Here is a 19,684-nt window from a genome sequence, read left to right as displayed (position 1 = left end):
ATTTTCTACTCCTGGCGCGTAGTTTTCAAAGGGCACCTAGGACCTCCGTTTATCCACACACGTGCAGGAGCTGTAAAGTTTAGTCAGCAAGTTAGGCACGATCAGCAAAAAGACAAAGGAGGGGTTCAGCCAACTCGTTTCTGGAAACAACTAAAGCAAAACCGCTACAAAAATTTAAAAAGTCTACCTCAGGAGGCACGTTACTTGAACTTGGATGGGACAGAGTGCCAAGCGCTAACGCGAGGAGGTTCTCAGGCCTGGGCTCTGGGGAGGAAACCGAGTGTCCCGACCGCGCTGCCGGGCCGGCGACTCGCTGTGGCCCGACTGGGAGCGCGGACGCCGGGAAAGGGCTTCATCGCTCCCGGGCAGAGGGAGGAGGTCATCGACCCGAGGCCGCCCGGCCGCGCGCCCAGTCCGGAGGCCCGCCCCGCTCCCTCGCGCCCCGCCCACCCCGCCCAGCCACCGGCCCGCGGACCCGCCTGGCTCCGGCCACTCGGTCGGTCGGCTGCTCCGGTTCCCGTTCCTCTTCCTGGCGCCGGGCGGTTGGTGCGGGCTTGCGCCCTCCTGACCCGGAACTGCTGACGGTTCCCCGCGGTCTGGCGCGTCCGACCCGAGGGTCGCTCCCCGGGTCGCTCCCGCTTCCCCGCACCCAGCCCCCCGGCCCGGCCTCCGGGGCTGCCGGGCGGGGGCTCTGTCAGTCCGCGGTCAGGCGGGTGAGGCGGGACGGGCGCCGCCCGCCCAGCGCCCGGGCACACGCTTGCGGCCTCCTGGTCTCGTTCAGGCGGAGGACTGGGGGCGGCAGACGCCTCAGAGCTCGCCGCCCACCGAGTGTGCAGCGGAAGGCGACGCGCGACGGGCGAGGACGGAGAACGGCCTCGGGTGTGCGTCCGGCCGTCGGAAAATCTCGAAGGGGCGGGAGGAGTCCGGCAGGTGAGGATCGGCGCCCCACAGGGCCGAGCGCGGACCGGGCGGGTGGCAGAGGCGTCGTGGGGCTTTTCACGGTCCAGAGCGAGGGGGTTAGGAGTGGCGGCAGGAGAAAACCATCCGGGGCACAGGGGGTCACCGAAGGGGTCACCAAAGAGAGACCGGCAGCCTGGGGTGGGGGAGGGCAGGGGCTGGGGGGAGAAGATCTGTGCGCGGAGAGTGAAGAGGAGAGCAGGTGGGACGCACACCTGATCCAAATTGCCGTTGCTTATGAGATAATTGCCATACCTGAGTCCTGCGTGAATCCTGGAGTCTGCTTTTATCTCCTTAAAAACGCATTTAAAAAAAATTGAAGTATAGTTGATTTACAATATTAGTTTCAGGTGTACAACATAGTGAGTCAATATTTTTATAGATTTTATGCCGTTTAAAGTTATTATCAAATATTGGCTATATTCTCTGTGCTGTACAATATATCCTTGTAGCTTATTTATTTTATACATAGTAGTTTGTACCTCTTAATCTCCGACCCCTATCTTGCCCCTCCCTCCTTCCCTCTCCCCGCTGGTAACCACTAGTTTGTCCTCTGTATCTGTGAATCTGCTTCTGAAAAACAACAATAACAAAATGCAATTTTTCTGAAGGAAAGAAAAAGCAATTAAGAATTTAAAAATTTTTAATTTTTAGGTGCAGCTCCTTTTAACCTATTGAACTCGACACCCAGGTATTTCATATGAAGGGATGTAAATTAGCAAACCAGTGATATCCGGATTAATGATATATCAATAAGTTGACACCCTGTAATTAAAATACAGGACTTTGTCTAAGTCAACAAGTAATTCCCTGCTGAAAATTTGCTACCTGCACCATTGTAAAGCAATTATACTCCAATAAAGATATTTTTTAAAAATTGCTACCTGAAAACAAAACAAAACAAAAACTGTTGTTCTGCTGGAAAGATGTAAAGTACTTTCACAAAATGAATTAAGAGATGTCTTTGCTTTTCATTGTCCTGGTTCTGACAAATAGTGCACTAGCTTTTCTGGGAGGAGTCTAGATTCACTATTCTGGTTACATTTTTTAGTCAATGCAATTCTTTTTACCCATCCACAAGTTTCTGTTGTAACTATAAGGAGATTGATATAACTTTGTATTCTTACTTAGGCTAATTTTTCTTTACAGGTGATTTTGGGGGGCACAAAAACCTTCTTTGAAGAACTTTGTACTGTGTTGAAGGATGGCAGAAGCAGTGTTGATAGATCTCTTTGGTTTGAAATTAAACTCTCAGAAAAACTGTCATCAGACATTACTAATGACATTGAATGCTGTCCGAAACCACCATGGTGCCAAGGCCAAGTTCCTTTGCATAATGTGTTGCAGTAACATCAGCTGTGACCATGATGATTGTGAATTAGAAACAAGCAATGGATTATCTGCTTTCCTGAGAGAATTTGAAACTGTTAGCAATTCCAGCATGGCTGCCTCATTGTATACCATTAAACAAAAAATTGATGAAAAAAATTTGAGCAGCATTAAGGTAATTGTGCCTGTGCACCGGAAGACATTAATGAAGGCTTTTATTGGTCAACTCTTCACTGATGTTTACAATTTTGAGTTTGAAGATTTACAGATGACTTTGAGGGGAGGTCTTTTGAAACAGCCTACTGAAATAAACATAATCACAGCTCAAGAACTAGAGGCAATCCAGAATGAAATAGAAACATATTTGAGAAGTTTGCCAACACTGAAAGGAGAATTAACCATTATCACATCTCCTTTGATCCCAGGTACGTTAAACACTATCTGTTGATTTTACTGGATGTGAAAAGCCAGTCTTTCTTTACAGGTTGTTCACCTCTTTTTGCTTCTTTCTTTTGTAGACTGTTGTGAATTTATGTGTTCATTAGCATCAGTTACAACATGGGAGTGTCATGCATTGCCTTGTAGTGTCAGGGGTGTCAAGGGATAGCCACCCTAAGTAAATAATTTCTCTTTATGCAAATTCAGCTTTAAGACAAATCCCCCAGCCTTCCTTTTAAATGAGATTTATGACCGTAAGCATTTCCTACTCAGAAATTCTGAAACCTTAACTCATTGGTGCTTTCACAGAAGAATGAAGTTTACTGTGAGCTATATGCTATTGGGATAACAAAGACAAATGGGACAAAAGATACCCTTTGAAGAGCAATAATCCCACAGAAAAGGTAAAACAAACCCAAAGCATTATGTCGTAAGAATAGGTGGAGGTATAAAGAACTGTAGAAATTAGAAGGCAGATAAACTAATGCAGGATGAGGTGATTAGGGAAAGTCTTAATGAGAGACTGGGTTTGTAATGCTTATAGTCTTTTGTATGTCATGTTTTTAATCTTCATTGTTTATCTTCAACAGATATTTTCATACATGGATTTACTACAAGAACAGGTGGGATATCTTACATACCAACTCTTAGCTCATTCAACCTCTTCAGTAGTTCCAAACGGAGAGATCCCAAGGCTGTTGTTCAAGAAAATCTGCGTAGGCTGGGGAATGCAGCAGGATTTAACGTGAAGAAATTTTACCGAATAAAGGTACAATTTTATTTCCTATTTTGGAAGATGTAAAGTATATTCTTATTTATTTATTTATTGCTGTGTTGGGTCTTTGTTGCTGCATGCGGGCTTTCTCTAGTTGCGACGAGCAAGGGCTACTCTTCCTTGCGGTGCGTGGGCTTCTCATTGTGGTGGCTTCCTTGCGGTGCGTGGGCTTCTCATTGTGGTGGCTTCTCAGGCTGTAGGCGTGCAGGCTTCTATAGTTGTGGTGCGCAGGCTCAGTAGTTGTGGTGTGCAGGCTCAGTAGTTGTGGCTTGCAGGCTCTAGAACACAGGCTCAGTAGTTGTGGCGCATGGGCTTAGTTGCTCCGTGGCGTGTGGGATCTTCCCGGACCAGGGATCGAACCCGTGTCTTCTGCATTGGCAGGTGGATTCCTAACCGCGGCCCCACCAGGGAAGTCCCTAAAGTATATTCTTGACTCTGCTAATGACTACGTGGACTTTAAATAAGTTATTTAACTTTTGCATCTAGTGTTTTATCTAAGATTTAGGATAGTATTTGTGATTATATTTCTTAGAGCTGTATACCATAACCTAGAGATCAATTCTATGATGATATATATATATTTCATCTGGTGCTCCTCACATCTAAAAGTACAGTGAATTCTCAGAGTATAGTACCACTGCCCTTTTTGATTTAGAAGGAAGGTTCCTGCTTGGTGGGAGAGAAAAGCCATTATTAATCAACACTAGGAGGAACTCGGGTACAACTGATGAGATAATTGTTTCTTACAGAATTCTAGCGTTACTTGACTCCAGGAAAAGTAAAAAGATCATTGATTTGGAAATTTAATTTCTTTCAGTAAATTAGTACTTTGTGGAAAGTACTGCAATTAGAGATTTACCCATCTCTAGTGGGAGGTATTCATGATGGATGGACTATTTTGAATTTTTTAAAATGTTTGTTAAATGTAAAATCTGCTTTCCTTTGAGGAAAATATGCAGAGATTATCATATCATAAAGTTAAATACGTAAGTTTGTTATTTTATCATATATGGACCTGATATGTTTAATGAATGCTTGTAACCTTAAACTGGTTATATAATTTTGTACAAGATGCGTACTTTAGGAAAAGCTTATGGTATGAGAAACTCTATCTTCAAAACATTTTTTTCTCACATCTTTGGTATTAGACTGATCATGCTAATGATGTCTGGATTATGGGAAGGAAGGAGCCTGAATCTTACGATGGAATCACCACAAATCAAAGAGGAGTCACAATAGCGGCTCTTGGTGCTGACTGTATACCGATAGTTTTTGCTGATCCTGTCAGAAAAGCATGTGGGGTTGCTCACTCTGGTAAGTGTACTTAATTAAACATCTAGGATTTTACCAATTTTTTTTGGTACGGGAAAAGTTATAATTTCTTTCTGATGGATATTACAAATAGTTAATTACTACCCATGGTGATAAGTGTAAAGATTGGGAAGAGCTAGCAGACTCTTAGGACAGGAGCAGATAAAAGGAGTCCCTAAATTAAATTATATGAATCAGAGTATAATTCCCAAAGAAAGCAGTACTTAGGCTGATTCCTGGGGGATTTATAGGATTTGGCTAGGTGCCAGTGTTTCTCAGCAGGGGTGCTATTAACATTTGGGGCAAGATAGTCTTACACTGACTGCAGACCAAGTTTACTTGGCTTTTTGAAATTCTTCATGCCAGTAGCACTCAGAGTTGTAAGAACCAAAAGAAAAAAAAAGCCTCCATGCTTTTCAAAACACTCCCAGGGAGTTGTACTGCCTCTAGTTGAGAACCCTTGAAGTCCAGGTAATAGGGAATAGGAAGTTGAGACATGTTGGGTCACAGAAGGTGTTTATGAAAATGCAGCAGCATGTGTAAAGGTGTGGAGGTAAGAAAAAGCAAGATATGTTTGGAAAACCGCATTTAGTTTAATATGCTGTAGTCTAATGGCTTTAGCTATTCTCTGAAGATAAGAACAAAGAATTTTTAGGTTCTGTGTTGTGTTAATGGAATTTTGTTTTCTGGTGATTTTTTAAAAAAATACTGTTTAGACTATCCAGTGGTTATGAGTCTATGTAAAATGAAGAATGATCTTTTAGATTTTCTTCTGCTTGTAAATCAACGATTACTTTGCATTTTAGACTGTAGATAAATAAGAAAGTGGTGCATTTTTCTTTTGATCTAGCTAAAGTAATGAATGACTAGAAGTCAGTGACATTGTCAAAAGTTACTTAAAATTTGAGTTTTAGTTCCTGGATATAAAACGGGAATATTATTTGCTACTTCCTGGGTTTTGAAACATTAAATTCAAAAGTATCAAAGATAAAAGAAACAGTCTTGAAAAGGAACAAAGTTAGATGTCTCACACGTCTCGATTTCAAAACTTGTTATAAAGCTACAGTAATCAAAACAGTATGTATGGGCTTCCCTGGTGGCGCAGTGGTTGAGAGTCCGCCTGCCGATGCAGGGGACACGGGTTCGTGCCCTGGTCCGGGAGGATCCCACATGCCGCGGAGCGGCTAGGCCCGTGAGCCATGGCTGCTGAGTCTGCACGTCCAGAGCCTGTGCTCCGCAACGGGAGAGGCCGCGGCAGTGAGAGGCCCGTGTACTGCAAAGAGAAAAAAAACAGTATGTATGGTGCTGGTATAAAGACAGACGTATAGAGCAATGGAATAGAATAGACATCCCAGAAATAAACCCTTGCATATACGGTCAAATGATTTTTCACAAGGTACCTAGACTATACAATGGGGAAAGGACAGTTTCTTTAACAAATGGTACTGGGAAAACTGGATAGTCATATGCAAAAAAATAATGTTAGACCCTTATCTTATGTCATATATAAAAACTCAAAATGGATCAAAGATCTAAATGTAAGAGCTAAAACTCTAAAACTCATAGAAGAAAGTGTAATCGTAAATCCTGTGATCTTGGATTAAGCAATGGTTTCTTAGATATGATGCCAAAAGCACAAGCAACAGAAGTAAAAATAGATAAATTGAATTTTGTCAAAAGTAAAAACTTCTGTGCATCAAAGGACACAGTAAACAAAGTGAAAAGTCAACCCAACCGATTGAGAATAAATATTTGCAATTCATATATCTACTAAGGAGTCAATATTCAGAATATATAAAGAACACCTACAGTTCAACAACAACAACAAAAACCAACTTGATTGAAAAATGGGTAAAGGACTTCAATAGAACATTCTCCAAAGATGATATGCAAATGTCCAACAAGCATGTGAAAAGATGCCCAACATCACTAATAATTTGGGAAAAGCAAATCAAAACCAGGATTTCACCTCACACCCATTAGGATGGCTAATATTATAAAAAAAAAGTGTTGGTGAAGAGAAATGGAAACCATAATGCACTATTGGTGGGAGTATAAAATGGTGCAGCTCCTATAGAAAACAGTATGATGGTTCCTCAAAAATTTTTAAATAGAATTATCATATTACCTAGCAATTCCACTTCTGAATATATATCCAAAAGAATTGAAAGCAGGATATTGGCAGGATATTTGCACACCCATCCTCATAGCAGAATTATTCACAGTAGCTAAGAGGTGAAAGTAACCCAAGTGTCTATCCATGATTGAATGGATAAGCAAAATTCATACAATGGAATATTATCCAGCCTTAAAAAGGAAGGAAATCCTGACCCATGCTACAACATTGAATGAATCTTGAGGATATTATGCTAAGTGAAATAAGCCAGTCACAAGAAGACAAATACTATATGATTCCACTTATAGGAGGTACCTAGCATAGTCAAATTCATAGGAACAGAAAGAAGACGGGTGGTTGCCAGAGACTGGGGAAGGTGGAAAGGCCGAGTTCTTGTTTAATGGGCATAGAGTTTTAGTTTGCAAAATGAGAAAGTTCTGGAGATTGGTTGCACAACAATGTGGATAGACTTAACGTTACTGAAGAGTACACTTGTAAACAGTTAAAATGGTAAATTTTATGTTATGTGTTTTTTCCCACGATTTTTAAAAGTGTGCATAAAAAGTGAAGGAGAGAAGACTAAGAAGATATAATTCCAGTGGAAACTGAAAGTATAGAACATTTTAAAAAGGAAGTGGAAGGGACCTCCCATTAAATGTCTCTTCTGTGTCAGGTGCTTTGTATAATATACCTCATTTAAAACCCAGTATTTTAATTAATTAGTTGATTATTTGGCTTAATTAATTAATTTTGTGATTCATTTACTATTTCCGGACTTCGAAAATACATAAACTGACTCTGTTCATTTTTAACTTAGATATAAATTATGATGAAATTTTCTTATGTTTTAACTTTGCTTATCTCTTTTTCTTCTTATTTACTAGGTTGGAGAGGTACTTTGTTAGGTGTTGCTATGGCTACAGTGAATGCTATGATAGCAGAATATGGCTGTAGTTTGGAAGACATTATTGTTGTACTGGGGCCTTCAGTAGGACCTTGCTGTTTTACTCTTCCAAGGGAATCAGCAAAGGCATTTCATAATCTTGATCCCGGATGTGTACGGCTCTTTGGCTCACCAAATCCCTATGTTGACATCCGTAAAGCCACGAGGTATGCTTGATTTCAGTCCAGAACTGCAAGTTTGATTATTGCTTATTGCTTCTAAAATGAAGATAATTTTAGAAAACAATTAGTAACTCCAAGAAAAATTCAGGTGGCAGATATTTAAGTAGCTGACATATACACTTACACAAAAACTAATTTTAAATATGAAATCTTTTCTCATTGAAGTTTGAATAACAGCAATCTTTTGATCTGGTATCTCTTATTGATTTGAAAGTGAAGGAAGAAACAGCTGGCATTTAATTTTAAGAGATCTACTTAAACTTCATATAGAAAAGTTGGCACTTTTTATAGAAAAGAATGGCACGTCACAGACATTCCTCAGCTAAATTCTCCTAAATATAATAAACTATCAGGAAACTGATATTTTAAAATTATTCTTATTCTCTAATTAACTGGAGGAATATGTTTTTCAGCAAAAATACTAGATAATATAAACACATAGATACTTTCAAGTTTTTTATGGTCCCTTGCATTTTTGAATTTATGAAATTTTGCTATTAATAGATAATAAAAATTATTTGTCATTTCTACAAAGGAAAATTGATGTCTGATTTGGATCGTGTTTCTTTTCCAGTCAGCAAAACCTTACCCAGATTCTGCCTCATTTAGTACATAAGTAGAAAGGATTGAAATTGATTCTTAAATGTGACCTGTGAAATAAGTATCACTAATTTATAGTCATATTTCATACCATGAAGTGTTTAAGGAGAAGCAAGTTTTCTGTGAAAAATCTGGTTAATAGAAGGAAAGGAGGCGGGAGAGCCAGATGACTACGAAGCACGCTCTGTCTGAATCAATTGAATCTTGTCTTCAAGATTCTTCTTAAATTAGTACTTGATTTTGCTTATAAAAGTTTCTTCTTAAATAATTACTTGATTTTGCTTATAGAATCCTATACCCAGATCATGTCTGCAGGACAATATGGAGGTTATACAGTTCACATATGAACTTAGATGATTAATGGTGGTGAAATCTACCATTTCCTGACTTGTCCTTGTTCTGTAACTAAATAACAATTTGCATTGTTCCAAGCAGATCTTTCCCAGAATTCTTTTACACCAATATCCATACTTTTTCCATATTGCTTTGGCTGTTGGTAAAGTAAACTTTCTGTCTTTTGAAAAATCTTTATCCTAAGGATTCTTCTAGAACAGGGAGGAATTCTACCACAGAATATTCAGGACCAGAACCAAGATCTTAACCTCTGTACCTCCTGTCATCCTGACAAGTTTTTCTCCCATGTCCGAGATGGCCTTAACTTTGGTACACAGATTGGCTTCATATCAATTAGAGAATGAGGTATAGTAGCTTCTCTCTCCCTGCTCCCTCTCCCTTCTCCTCCCTCTTTCCACCTTTCCCTCCCTTCATTTTAAAAAATAATTAATTATATTTAACTTTACTTATTTATTCCTATAGGAAGAATTAATTCTCTACTTTTTAGTGAAGCAATAGTAGTAGAACAGTTAATTTTCTGTGACATACTCTAATATAAAGAGCAGCTACTTCTTTTCCTAGTTAATGAAGAATATATTATAAGTATATATAAAAGTATAAAAATAAAATAATTTTTTCATTAAAAAATCATGTTATATATGCCATTTAACTCTCCTATGTACTTGACATCTGTATATTTTCTTTTTTTTGACATCTGTATATATTTTTTTGACATCCGTATATTTTCTATCATAACATCTTTAAATCTTTCTTTTTTAAATTCTTTTAATTTTTGAGAAGGAATCTTTACATTAAAAATTCAAAATTCTATAATGATAATACATACACAGACCAGCCTGGTTTTACAACCAAATTACCAGCTGATTATCTATAGTCGGAGTTGGTCAGTTTTCCTTAAAGGGCTAGATAGTACATATTTTAGGCTTTGTGCAACATGTAGTCTCTGCTCAGCTATTCAACTCTGCTTTTGTAGAGCAAAAGCAGACAGGAGCAGGAATGAATGAGTATGTCCAGCTTCAGTAAAACTTTATTTACAAAATAAAGATTTGGTCCACAGGGTATAGTTTGCTGACACTTGAGCTACAATCATAGAGCAAGATTTAGTGTAATTTCATTAAATTAGTATTTCTTAGAGATGGACTTTTTTTTTTAGTTATACAAAAAATATTTTGTGACAGTGATTTGGCACTGACCCTTTAGCATATACCTGATTTTCTTTAAGGTTACTTTTAATTGAATTAATATTGTTTTTAGGCTTTACAATGTCTTTAACTCTTTAATATACAAAAGGCTTTGATAGATTTAGTGATTCTTACATTGATATTTTAATAGCACTACTAATGGCCTCCTCATATTTGATTTCTATGTATTTTTACAGATACTTGACTGGATTTTTGCATAACTATTTCCTGCTTCCTTCCAAACCAACTGTAAGAGAGAAATTTAGCTGTTTGATATGCTTAAAACCAAAAGGATTATAATGAATAATTCATCTTTCAGATATATTTTCATTATTATCCAAAGCCAAATGATTTCATTGATTCTAACAGTAACTGACACAAAATTAATATGATGTATTGGGTTGGCCAAAAGGTTTGCTCAGTTAATGAATACGTTGTTCAATAATGTTCTTGGTGAAAATGAAAAATGTGTCTTTTATTTTTACTTAAACCCAAATGAACTTTTTGGCCAACCCAATAGTTTATATGTTACACAGATAAGGATTATTCTTAAAGTTTGTAGTCTGTATTTGTTATGTAAATCAGGAATAGGTCTATTCAGTTTAGTATTTATTGGGTAGCCTCTATTTGTCAAGTGTTGTGTGAATCATAGGTGAAATCAAGATGAGTAATACTTTTTCCCTTTGAGTCTAATGCAGTGGAAGAGATAAACACTTCTAACACTTTAATTTTAATAGCCAAAGAGTACAGGAGAAGGGAGGATTAATTCTATGTGAAAGGCAGAATAGAGAAGGTATTACAGAGAACATGACTTACCACATGCACCCGAAAGATGATGTATAGGCTTTTGACAAATAAAGAACAGCCATAACAGGTAGAGGGAATACCATAAACTAGGGCATGAAGCTGTACGTGTATAACATGTTCTGCAAAGAGAAAGGTGTGGGCAGGAGTTACTGGAAAAACAGGTTAGAAACAGATTAGTTCAGGTCTTGAATGCTGTGTCAGAGAGTTTGGAGTTTATTTTCCAGGCAAAGAGTAGGCATAGAAAGTAGGAGAGTGTTTTTATGTCCTTGGCATTATATTTAACAGGATGGATTTAACTTGTGAGAGACTAAAGCAGAGAGATTAGTTAAGAGGCAGTCACGATACTTTTAAAATGAAATAATGAAACCTGAATGCAGTGGAAATTAAAACAGAGGCAAGAGTAGATGAATTAGCGAGACATTTCAGAGATGGAATCTGCAGATCCTGTTCCTAGATCATGGAGGTAAGAGATGAGGAAGAGTGGAGAAGTCCCTGATGCCTCCCAGTCTCTGCTTGGCTGACTACCTAGAGTGGCAGCAAAGATGGGGAGGAGGTTTGGGGCCAGGGGGAGGGATAATGAGATTGACACACAGACTGAAGTACATCCAGATGGAAATTATGTGGTCAACAATTAGAAATAGAGACCAGGAACCTGGGAGGGAGTTGCGAAAAAGACAGCAATTTGGGAGTTGGCTATGCAGAGGCAATGCCCGAGTCTGCTGGAATAGGCTGGATCATCTCCGTAGAAACATAGAGTGAGAAGAAGGGAGGTCCAAGGATGAAACCTCATGCAACACTTGCATTTGGAGAGCCAGAAGCTGAACCAGTCAAAAAGATTGATCCTAGAAGAAAAAAATGTATAGTCATTTTGGAGAAAGAAGCCAGCATCGATATGAGAGGAAAAGAAATCTTCAGGGAGTTCCCTGGTTGCCTAGTGGTTAGGATTTGGTGCTTTCACTATGGAGGCCCAGATTTGATCCCTGGTCCGCATCCTGCATGCCGTTCAGCGTGGCCAAAATACAAAAATAAGTAAGTAAGTTAAAAAAAAAAAAGAAATCTTCAGAGAGAAAATGAGAAGAAACCAATGGATTAACCATGTTGAAGCTGTTCTATAGGTCATGGTGGAGGAGTCAGATTTCAGTTCTTTGAGGATGAGGATGCACCAGTGTCAACCCTTCTGAGGAGTTAGGCTGTTTTCACTTGGGAAAAATGGTATGTATGGTACATACTTTTAATGTGAATTGTCACATTGTACCTTAAAAAGATTTCTTATTTCATACATATATTTCTTACCTGAATATGCAGAAAATTACATTTGTTTGGTACTTATAAAGGACTTTCAAGTCCATTACCTCATTTTACCTTTACAGGTATCTTGAAGTACATGTCAGGTGCTATTCCTTTTATTCAGATAAGAAAACTGAGCCTCGTTCAGGTAGAGGCTAAAATCACATAATTTGTGATAAAGTAAGATTTGAACCCACATCTTGTGACTCCAAATGTCATTTCAGAATTTACAGTTAATCAGAGCTATCTAAATTAAATTTTTGCAACTTTTTGTTAATATCACGTATTCATCCACTCAGTCAAAATTTTGTTGAGGTGCTAGGGTAGGTTAAAAATTATAGTTACGGCCCTCAAGATATTTAATATCCAGTGAAAGTGACATTCAATAAAGCAACAATTTTAATACTGTGATATGTGTTGTAAGGTGGTTTAATTCTTTTATGTAACTCATAGCTCAGTGTGAAATTTATATATAATACCTCATTTCTTCCAATTTAGGGAAGGCATTAAATACAAATCATAGGACAAACTCATGCAATCAAACTCATGTAAAATACTCTTGTTTCATGATAACAATAAGATTAAGAAATAATTCCATTGAGAAAGATGGATAATTTTCCAGTTCTTCACTGTATATTATTTTGTTGAATGCAGAGTATTAGGCAGCCATGTTTTACTTTATGTATCAAAATACTCCAAAACCAAATAAAAATTATGTTTGATTATCTATGATTTTGCATTATCTGTGTCAAAGCATAGAATGAAAAGTTGTCTCCTTGCTGTTTTACTGAGTGAAAAGTATTTATTCAGTAACTCAAAAACAGAATGTTGGTTGTTAAATAGTCATATCTTATTGCCTCTACAAGATCTCTCTCATTTTTAAGCATTTGTATATAGGTTTCTGGGACTTTCAGGGTGTAACTACAATGATGACTTTTAATAAGTTCTGTTTTCAATCTAAGCACTACTACTAACTGCACATAGAAAATATAAGTTGTCATTTTAGTAAGACGATAAATTAAGTTTGTAAATCAGAGTTCATGACATGATTTTTTAGAGGTGCTAATTAGTGAACTAAAATTTATCTAATTGTAATTTTAAATTCTGAAGAGTAGCATAGTGATTAAATATGCTATACTCCATTGCTTTATAAAGCAAAGGAAAAAATGGTCTTTCCACTAGGAGGTAGTATTTCTACAAGTAGCTCTGCTCTGTTTCTTGGTATAAAGTTGAACCAATCTTAATCTCTGTATTTATTTGTACAAAACACATATATGGCTCTTACTTTAGATGCAACTTATTATAGTTCAAGTAGGTAAAAACATTTAGGAATCCTCACCTACCTGGGTCTCACTTCTACAGAATCTCCAGTAACTGCTCTTCTGTAAATAGATTGGGGGGTGGGAGGGATTCAAAGAAGCTTATTCTGTGTCACATGACAAAAACATACATGATACCCATGGATTCAGAAGCTGGAAATAAGAGGACAGTGACATATGAACTCATTTTATATCTCAAAGTAGGATTTGATCTTTGTTTTCACTCAGTTGTCCTAAAGTTATACTTCCGATGTATCCATCCTTTTATGTGAACTCTAGTGCCACCAATCTTAGACATGGATCTGTGTGTGTGCTAAATGGTAAACAAGAAGTATGTGCCATGTATGGTGCATAGCCTCTTTGCCCCAGCTACTGTAAAGTCACACAAAATACATTGGATGCAGTGGAATCATAGATTTCCCTCTATAAAAATTTTGTAAATCGGGCAGTAAAGAATGGAAGCATGGTCCTTATGCTCACTGTATGTGTTTATGGGAGCTCTGGTCTAGAGCACGTCCATTTCCATTGTAGGCAGTGTTTTTAAACTTTACTTGTGATTTCAAAGATGAGGCAACTGCTGTAAGTAATGCATTGTTCCGTGTGAGGTCATTGCTTAATGAAGGAAAAAGAAATCTGCCAGTACTGCTTTTTCCGGATTAATGCATTTGGTTTGGACTCACAATGATCACATGTCAGTTGTGTGGAGACAAACTTCTCATACTCTCCGTAGACGCATTTTCTTCGTAGAGAAAGAAATGCTTACATCACGCTCCCTATGTCTGTGCCAATTGCCTGAGGTGAGCTGTGTCCTTTCTGTATCTGGAGCAGGCTTTTTCTTTTATGTAGTTCTCAAAAGACTGGGGTGTCCAGTTACTGTATCTTATTAAACAATTAAAATTTCTAGCAGATTCAGTAGCTCAAAATACCACATTCCTTTCTAACAACAACAAAAAGGGTACTCTCATCCCATGAGAAACATCTGTAGAAAATAGACCTGTTCGTGGTGACAATTGAGTTTTGAATTTTTATTTTCCTTTATTTTCTTCTTATTTATTTTTGCATCATACATTCCTACAGTTTACATCTTACCAGTGCTACCCTATTATTTCACTTTCCTTAAGTACTTGTTTTAGCCTGAATCTAATCAAGCTCTAGAGCTAATTATCAATGTGTAAGAAATATGGGGGAGGGAGGATTAAGTTAAAGGATACCACAAATTTGGGGTGGTAAAAAAGTGATCCACTTTTTGAAACTGGTCAAGAATTTTAAAAAGGGTGGGAGATACAGCTGAAACCAATATGTCAACTATACTTCAATAAAATTTTTTTTAAATAAAAAAGTGGCTATATCATTTTACCAGAGAAAAGATAGGAGGGGGACTATTCTGGATTAAAATAAATTTATTAGACCTAACAGTCCCATGAAATGAGTGGGCCTAGTTTGGATTCCAATGAGAAGAAATAAACTATAGAACATATTTTTGAGACAATTGGGAAAAATTTGAATATGATCTAGGTATTAAATGATGCCAGGAATTATCATTAGTTTTTCTAGAGGTTAATGATACTGAAGTTCTGTAAAAAATATCTATGTTGATCTGTATTGTAGGAGTAAACTGATGTGTTACATGCCAGTTGCTACCAAATGTTTCAATAATAATGATAGTAATAAGGATATGATGCAAACATGGCAAAATCTTGACTTGTTAAACCCGAGCGATGGTTATCTGGGGGTTCATTGTACTGTTTTCTCTACTTTCGTGAATGTTTGAAATTTAGCCATAATTTTTAAAAATTCTTGCACTGCTAGTAATATTTAAAGTAACATTTTTGTTTAGAAAAAGTATGTACACATTTCAATTTTCTTTATTAAAGCAGAAGATGAACATTGTCAACTCATTCTTTTATATGCATGGTGTGGGGAGTGGAGAGGAGAAAGCAAACATATCTGACTGTTGGATTCTTGTTTGAATGAAGAATATGAGAATTATATGCCATTTATATTAACACAGGAGGTCTGTAATTCACAAAATAGGAAACAATAAGGAGCCACACTTTTCTGCTAAATAACTGTCCTAAAATAATAAGCTTACTTTTACATTTTCTATTAAGTGGAATCTGGTTGGTATGATGATTCCTTTAATGAAAAACTACATGGAACTTCCATCCTCTGGCATAAGAATAGAATAGAATAAAAGTGTATGGCTTAATAGCAGTTTATGGTAAAAGTTAGTGTTTTTCAATGAGAATTAATGGGACTGCCAAAAAACCTCATGGGATCCCAGGTTGCCATATAGCAATATACTTCTAGAATGAGCAAAGCAATGTTTCTATTCTGTTCTAAATTGATTAGACCATACTTGGGGTATTGTAGTACATTTTGGGAAGTACCCCTTAAACAAGGTCAGAGAAAAGCAATACTAATGGTGAGGGGGCCCAAAGCCAGATTATGGGAGGGATGGATCAAAGGAACTAGAAAGATTAGCTTGGAGAAAAGAAGTCTCAGTGGAATTTAAACAACACACCATAGATATTTGAAGTACAGAATGCTGACGGAATAGAAAAAAATAGAACAAATTAGTGGAAATTATAGGAAGACTGATTTTGGATTAGTATGAATGTTGAGAAAGGCTATCTGCCATGGGCCTTAAGTACTCCAGCAAGGCCCTGTTTGCTCTTTTTTTTCCAGGACATTTATCAGGGTTGTGTTTGCAGCAAGCAATCTTGAGGGATAGGTTAAGATACCATTTTGGAGAAAAGGCAGACTTGCTTACCACTTATTATAAAAGTGAATTCCCCAAGCTCAGTGTTCTTAACCTAGGACAAAAACCTACTGTGTGCATACAATACACCTGAGCCCCTCTTTGGTGCCCCCATGGGACTTGGAGGGAAGGGAACTAACTTAGATAAGATGTTTATCCTACTCGTTAACTATGAATAACGAAATCTTTTGTCTCTAACTCAGTCATCTCACATCTTCTGCCAATACTGGTGATAGACTAATTTATTAGCCCATAAGTAGGATTAGATTGATAAATCCCAGATCCAAGAAAGGAGAAGCACATTAGTTCGTGGGTTCCCTATTGAGAGGTGTTCAAAAGTGAATGGATAAACCTCTATTTAGGATACTGCATAAACATAGCAAAAACCAAAGCCCCAGACTAGTTTTCCTTAGACATTCAATGTCATGCCAATTGCATAAATTTTATTTTTCTTTTTAGGAAAGACAGTATATAAATTTAGACTTGTCTGTAGAATACCAGAAGATTCTTACTGAGTTACTCCAAGAGAATATTGCTATGCCCCTCCAAGTTGAACCACTAGGAAATCCCTATATAAACATGGCCTCAATACGTATTTAAATGACCCAACTTCACCCATTGTCTCTGTGTATCCCTAATCTCATATTTTTTATTTGCCTTCAGATGAAGGGAGACTCAAAATTATTATGCCAAAGATGTAATTCATCTCTGATTTCACGTCAAAGCTTTTAGCACCCTGGGGAGTTAAGACTCTCGAATCTCTGCCTTGACAGCCCTCTTTCTGCCATATGACGAGTTAAGTATCTCTGACTTGTCCTATTGGAAATTCATGAACATAAGTTTTATTAGCGTTAATGAAACTTTAGTATCTAATGTGGTGGTAAGCACACTCAATATTTTTCTTTCATTGCTGAAAGCCTTTCATAATATTTACCAGAATACTTTGAAAAATGTGTATTAAAATCTAGTCTGGCTTTCTGAATGAGTGGTGTGATTCAGGTTTGGATCACATATGATATCACTGAACATAAAGTTTTAACACTTGCATCATGGTGATAACCTCTCACAGTCTTCCTTTGTCTTTTCCTTTGCGTATGATTTGTGCATCATGTACATTCATCCACTGGGTGGCAATGTGTACTCAAGAATGTTTACTGTTTCCAGTTCCCTCAGTCTAACTGAAATTAAGGCATCAAACTTTTATTTGGAAAATTGTCATTGTATCAAATCTTAAGAAACAATATTGCCTGAATTCAAGCTCCTACCTACAGAGATTTTAATAATGTTAATACTTCCTACCACTTACTCTTAACCACATTCTTCTCCCAAAATGTTCACAGGCCACACATTTGCAAAATAGATGATCTCTCGTGCTCTTCTCAATCCATGCCATTTTATAATTATTCCTTAAACACACACATGCCCCTTCTATATTCCCCTAAACTATTTTCTGACCCCAACACTCTTAGTTCCCCGCCTCTCATTTCTGTGGCTCTTGCCTGACAGTGAATTTTTCCCCTTTTCCATTTTGTTTCTTAAATACCACATCTCCTTCACAGTGAAGTCAAGAGACACATCATTAAGCTCCTATATAACATAGTATACATGCTCTCTGGTTCTGTACTACATCCTAGATAAGGAGAGCAGATTCAGGAGATTCATTTAGTCTTGGGAAGTCCTGTAGTTCCCTTTCACTTGACTTAATTGTCCAAAATGCAGAATAATACTAATTAACTAGCTCTGTGTAAGATTTATATTCAAGTTAAGAGGGGGGAAAACTTCCAAATTAAATTGTATATTAAGTGTGATTACAACATGAGAAAACCCACAAAACTTTATATATTTTTTAAAAATTGAAAATAAAATAGTAGTAATAGTAGTTGCATTAGATGGTGAGATTATGAAAACTTTTGTTTCCCCTTTCTGCTTTTCTGTATTTTTCTATATTTTCTATTTTTTCTATGTATTTTAATGAACTATACTTTTTTCAAAAGAAAAAATTATATCTAACTGTGCCTAAACCATATTTTATCTTTCTCTTTCCTGGATTGAAAACCTCCTTTTTCTTTCACATATCCTTGGCTGTCTAATTTTCCAAAAGGTACTTAATAATATTTTGACCTTTCCTTGAATCTCCACATGGTGCTGAGTGTGATGGGAGGTTTGGCTCGTGCTTTCTTTTTTTAAAAACAATCTTTATTTTAGCATAGTTTTAGCATTGTAAAATTGTAAAAACCCCACTTTTCCCTATTACTAACATCTTACATTAGTTTGGTACAATTGTTGCAATTAATGAACCAATATTGATACAATATTGTTAACTAAAGTTCATACCTTATTCAGATTTCCTCTGTTTTTGAGTCCTTTGTTCTGTTCCAGGGTCCTATCCAGGACACCACATTACATTTAGCCATCATATCTCCTTAAGCTCCTCTTGGGTGTGACAGTTTCTCAAGCTTTCCTTATTTTTTCATGACCTCAGCAGCTTTGAGGAATACTCGTTAGGTATTTTGTAGAATGCCCCTCAACTGGGATTTCTCTGATGTGTTTCTATTGAATAGACTTGAATTATGGATATTGGGGAAGAAGACTGCAGAGGTGAAGTCATGTCAAGGGTAAGTACTAATCAGCATGACTTAGCACCATTGATCACCTTGCTGAGGTAGTGTTTGTCAGGTTTCTCCATGATAAAGTCACTCTTTCATTCCTCCTTTCCATGCTTTATACTCTTTGGTGGTGTGTACACAGCTATACTTAGTAGGGAATTATGTTCCACCTCTGTGAAGGGAGAGTATCTACATAAATAATTGGAAAATTTTCTGCACAGATTTATCTACTCTCCTCCCCTTATTAGTTATTCAATAATTTATTTATATCCAAAGGAAACAAAAACACTAATTTGAAAACATACATGCACCCCAGTGTCCATAGCAGCACTATTCACAATAGCCAAGATATGGAAGCAACCCAAATGTCCATCCATGAATGGATAAAGGAGATGTGGTGCGTATATACAATGGAATACTACTCAGGCATAAAAAGAATGAAATAATGTCATTAGCAGCAATATAGGTGGATTTAGATTATCATACTAAGTGAAGTAAGACAAAGACAAATATCATACGATATCAGTCATATTTGGAATCTAAAAAATAAAGTGAACAAATGAATATAACAAAAGGGACAGACTCACAGATAAAGAGAACAAACTAGTGGTTACTGATGGGAAGAGGAAAGGGGGGAGGGGCAAGATAGGGGTAGGGGATTAAGAGGTACAAACTACTATGTATAAAATAAATAAGCTACAGGATATATTGTACAACA

At 37.2% G+C, this 19,684-nt stretch overlaps 1 protein-coding gene across 1 annotated transcript; it reads left to right on the top strand.

The window, feature by feature from the left end:
• Positions 1 to 512: 512 nt before the first annotated feature.
• LACC1 (laccase domain containing 1) lies at positions 513 to 12,166 on the top strand. The gene is made up of 7 exons (XM_082859563.1): positions 513 to 930; positions 2,107 to 2,711; positions 3,315 to 3,493; positions 4,648 to 4,813; positions 7,811 to 8,036; positions 9,190 to 9,350; positions 10,384 to 12,166. Exons 2-6 carry the CDS (start codon positions 2,162 to 2,164, stop codon positions 9,347 to 9,349), a joined length of 1,281 nt encoding a protein of 426 aa, XP_082715689.1. The 5' UTR covers positions 513 to 930; positions 2,107 to 2,161; the 3' UTR covers position 9,350; positions 10,384 to 12,166.
• The last annotated feature ends 7,518 nt before the right edge of the window (positions 12,167 to 19,684 follow it).

Source organism: Leucopleurus acutus (assembly GCF_964270905.1).
Source record: "Leucopleurus acutus genome assembly, chromosome: 18".
NCBI classification, from domain to species: domain Eukaryota; kingdom Metazoa; phylum Chordata; class Mammalia; order Artiodactyla; family Delphinidae; genus Leucopleurus; species Leucopleurus acutus.
This window is presented reverse-complemented; position numbering and strand designations above follow the sequence as displayed.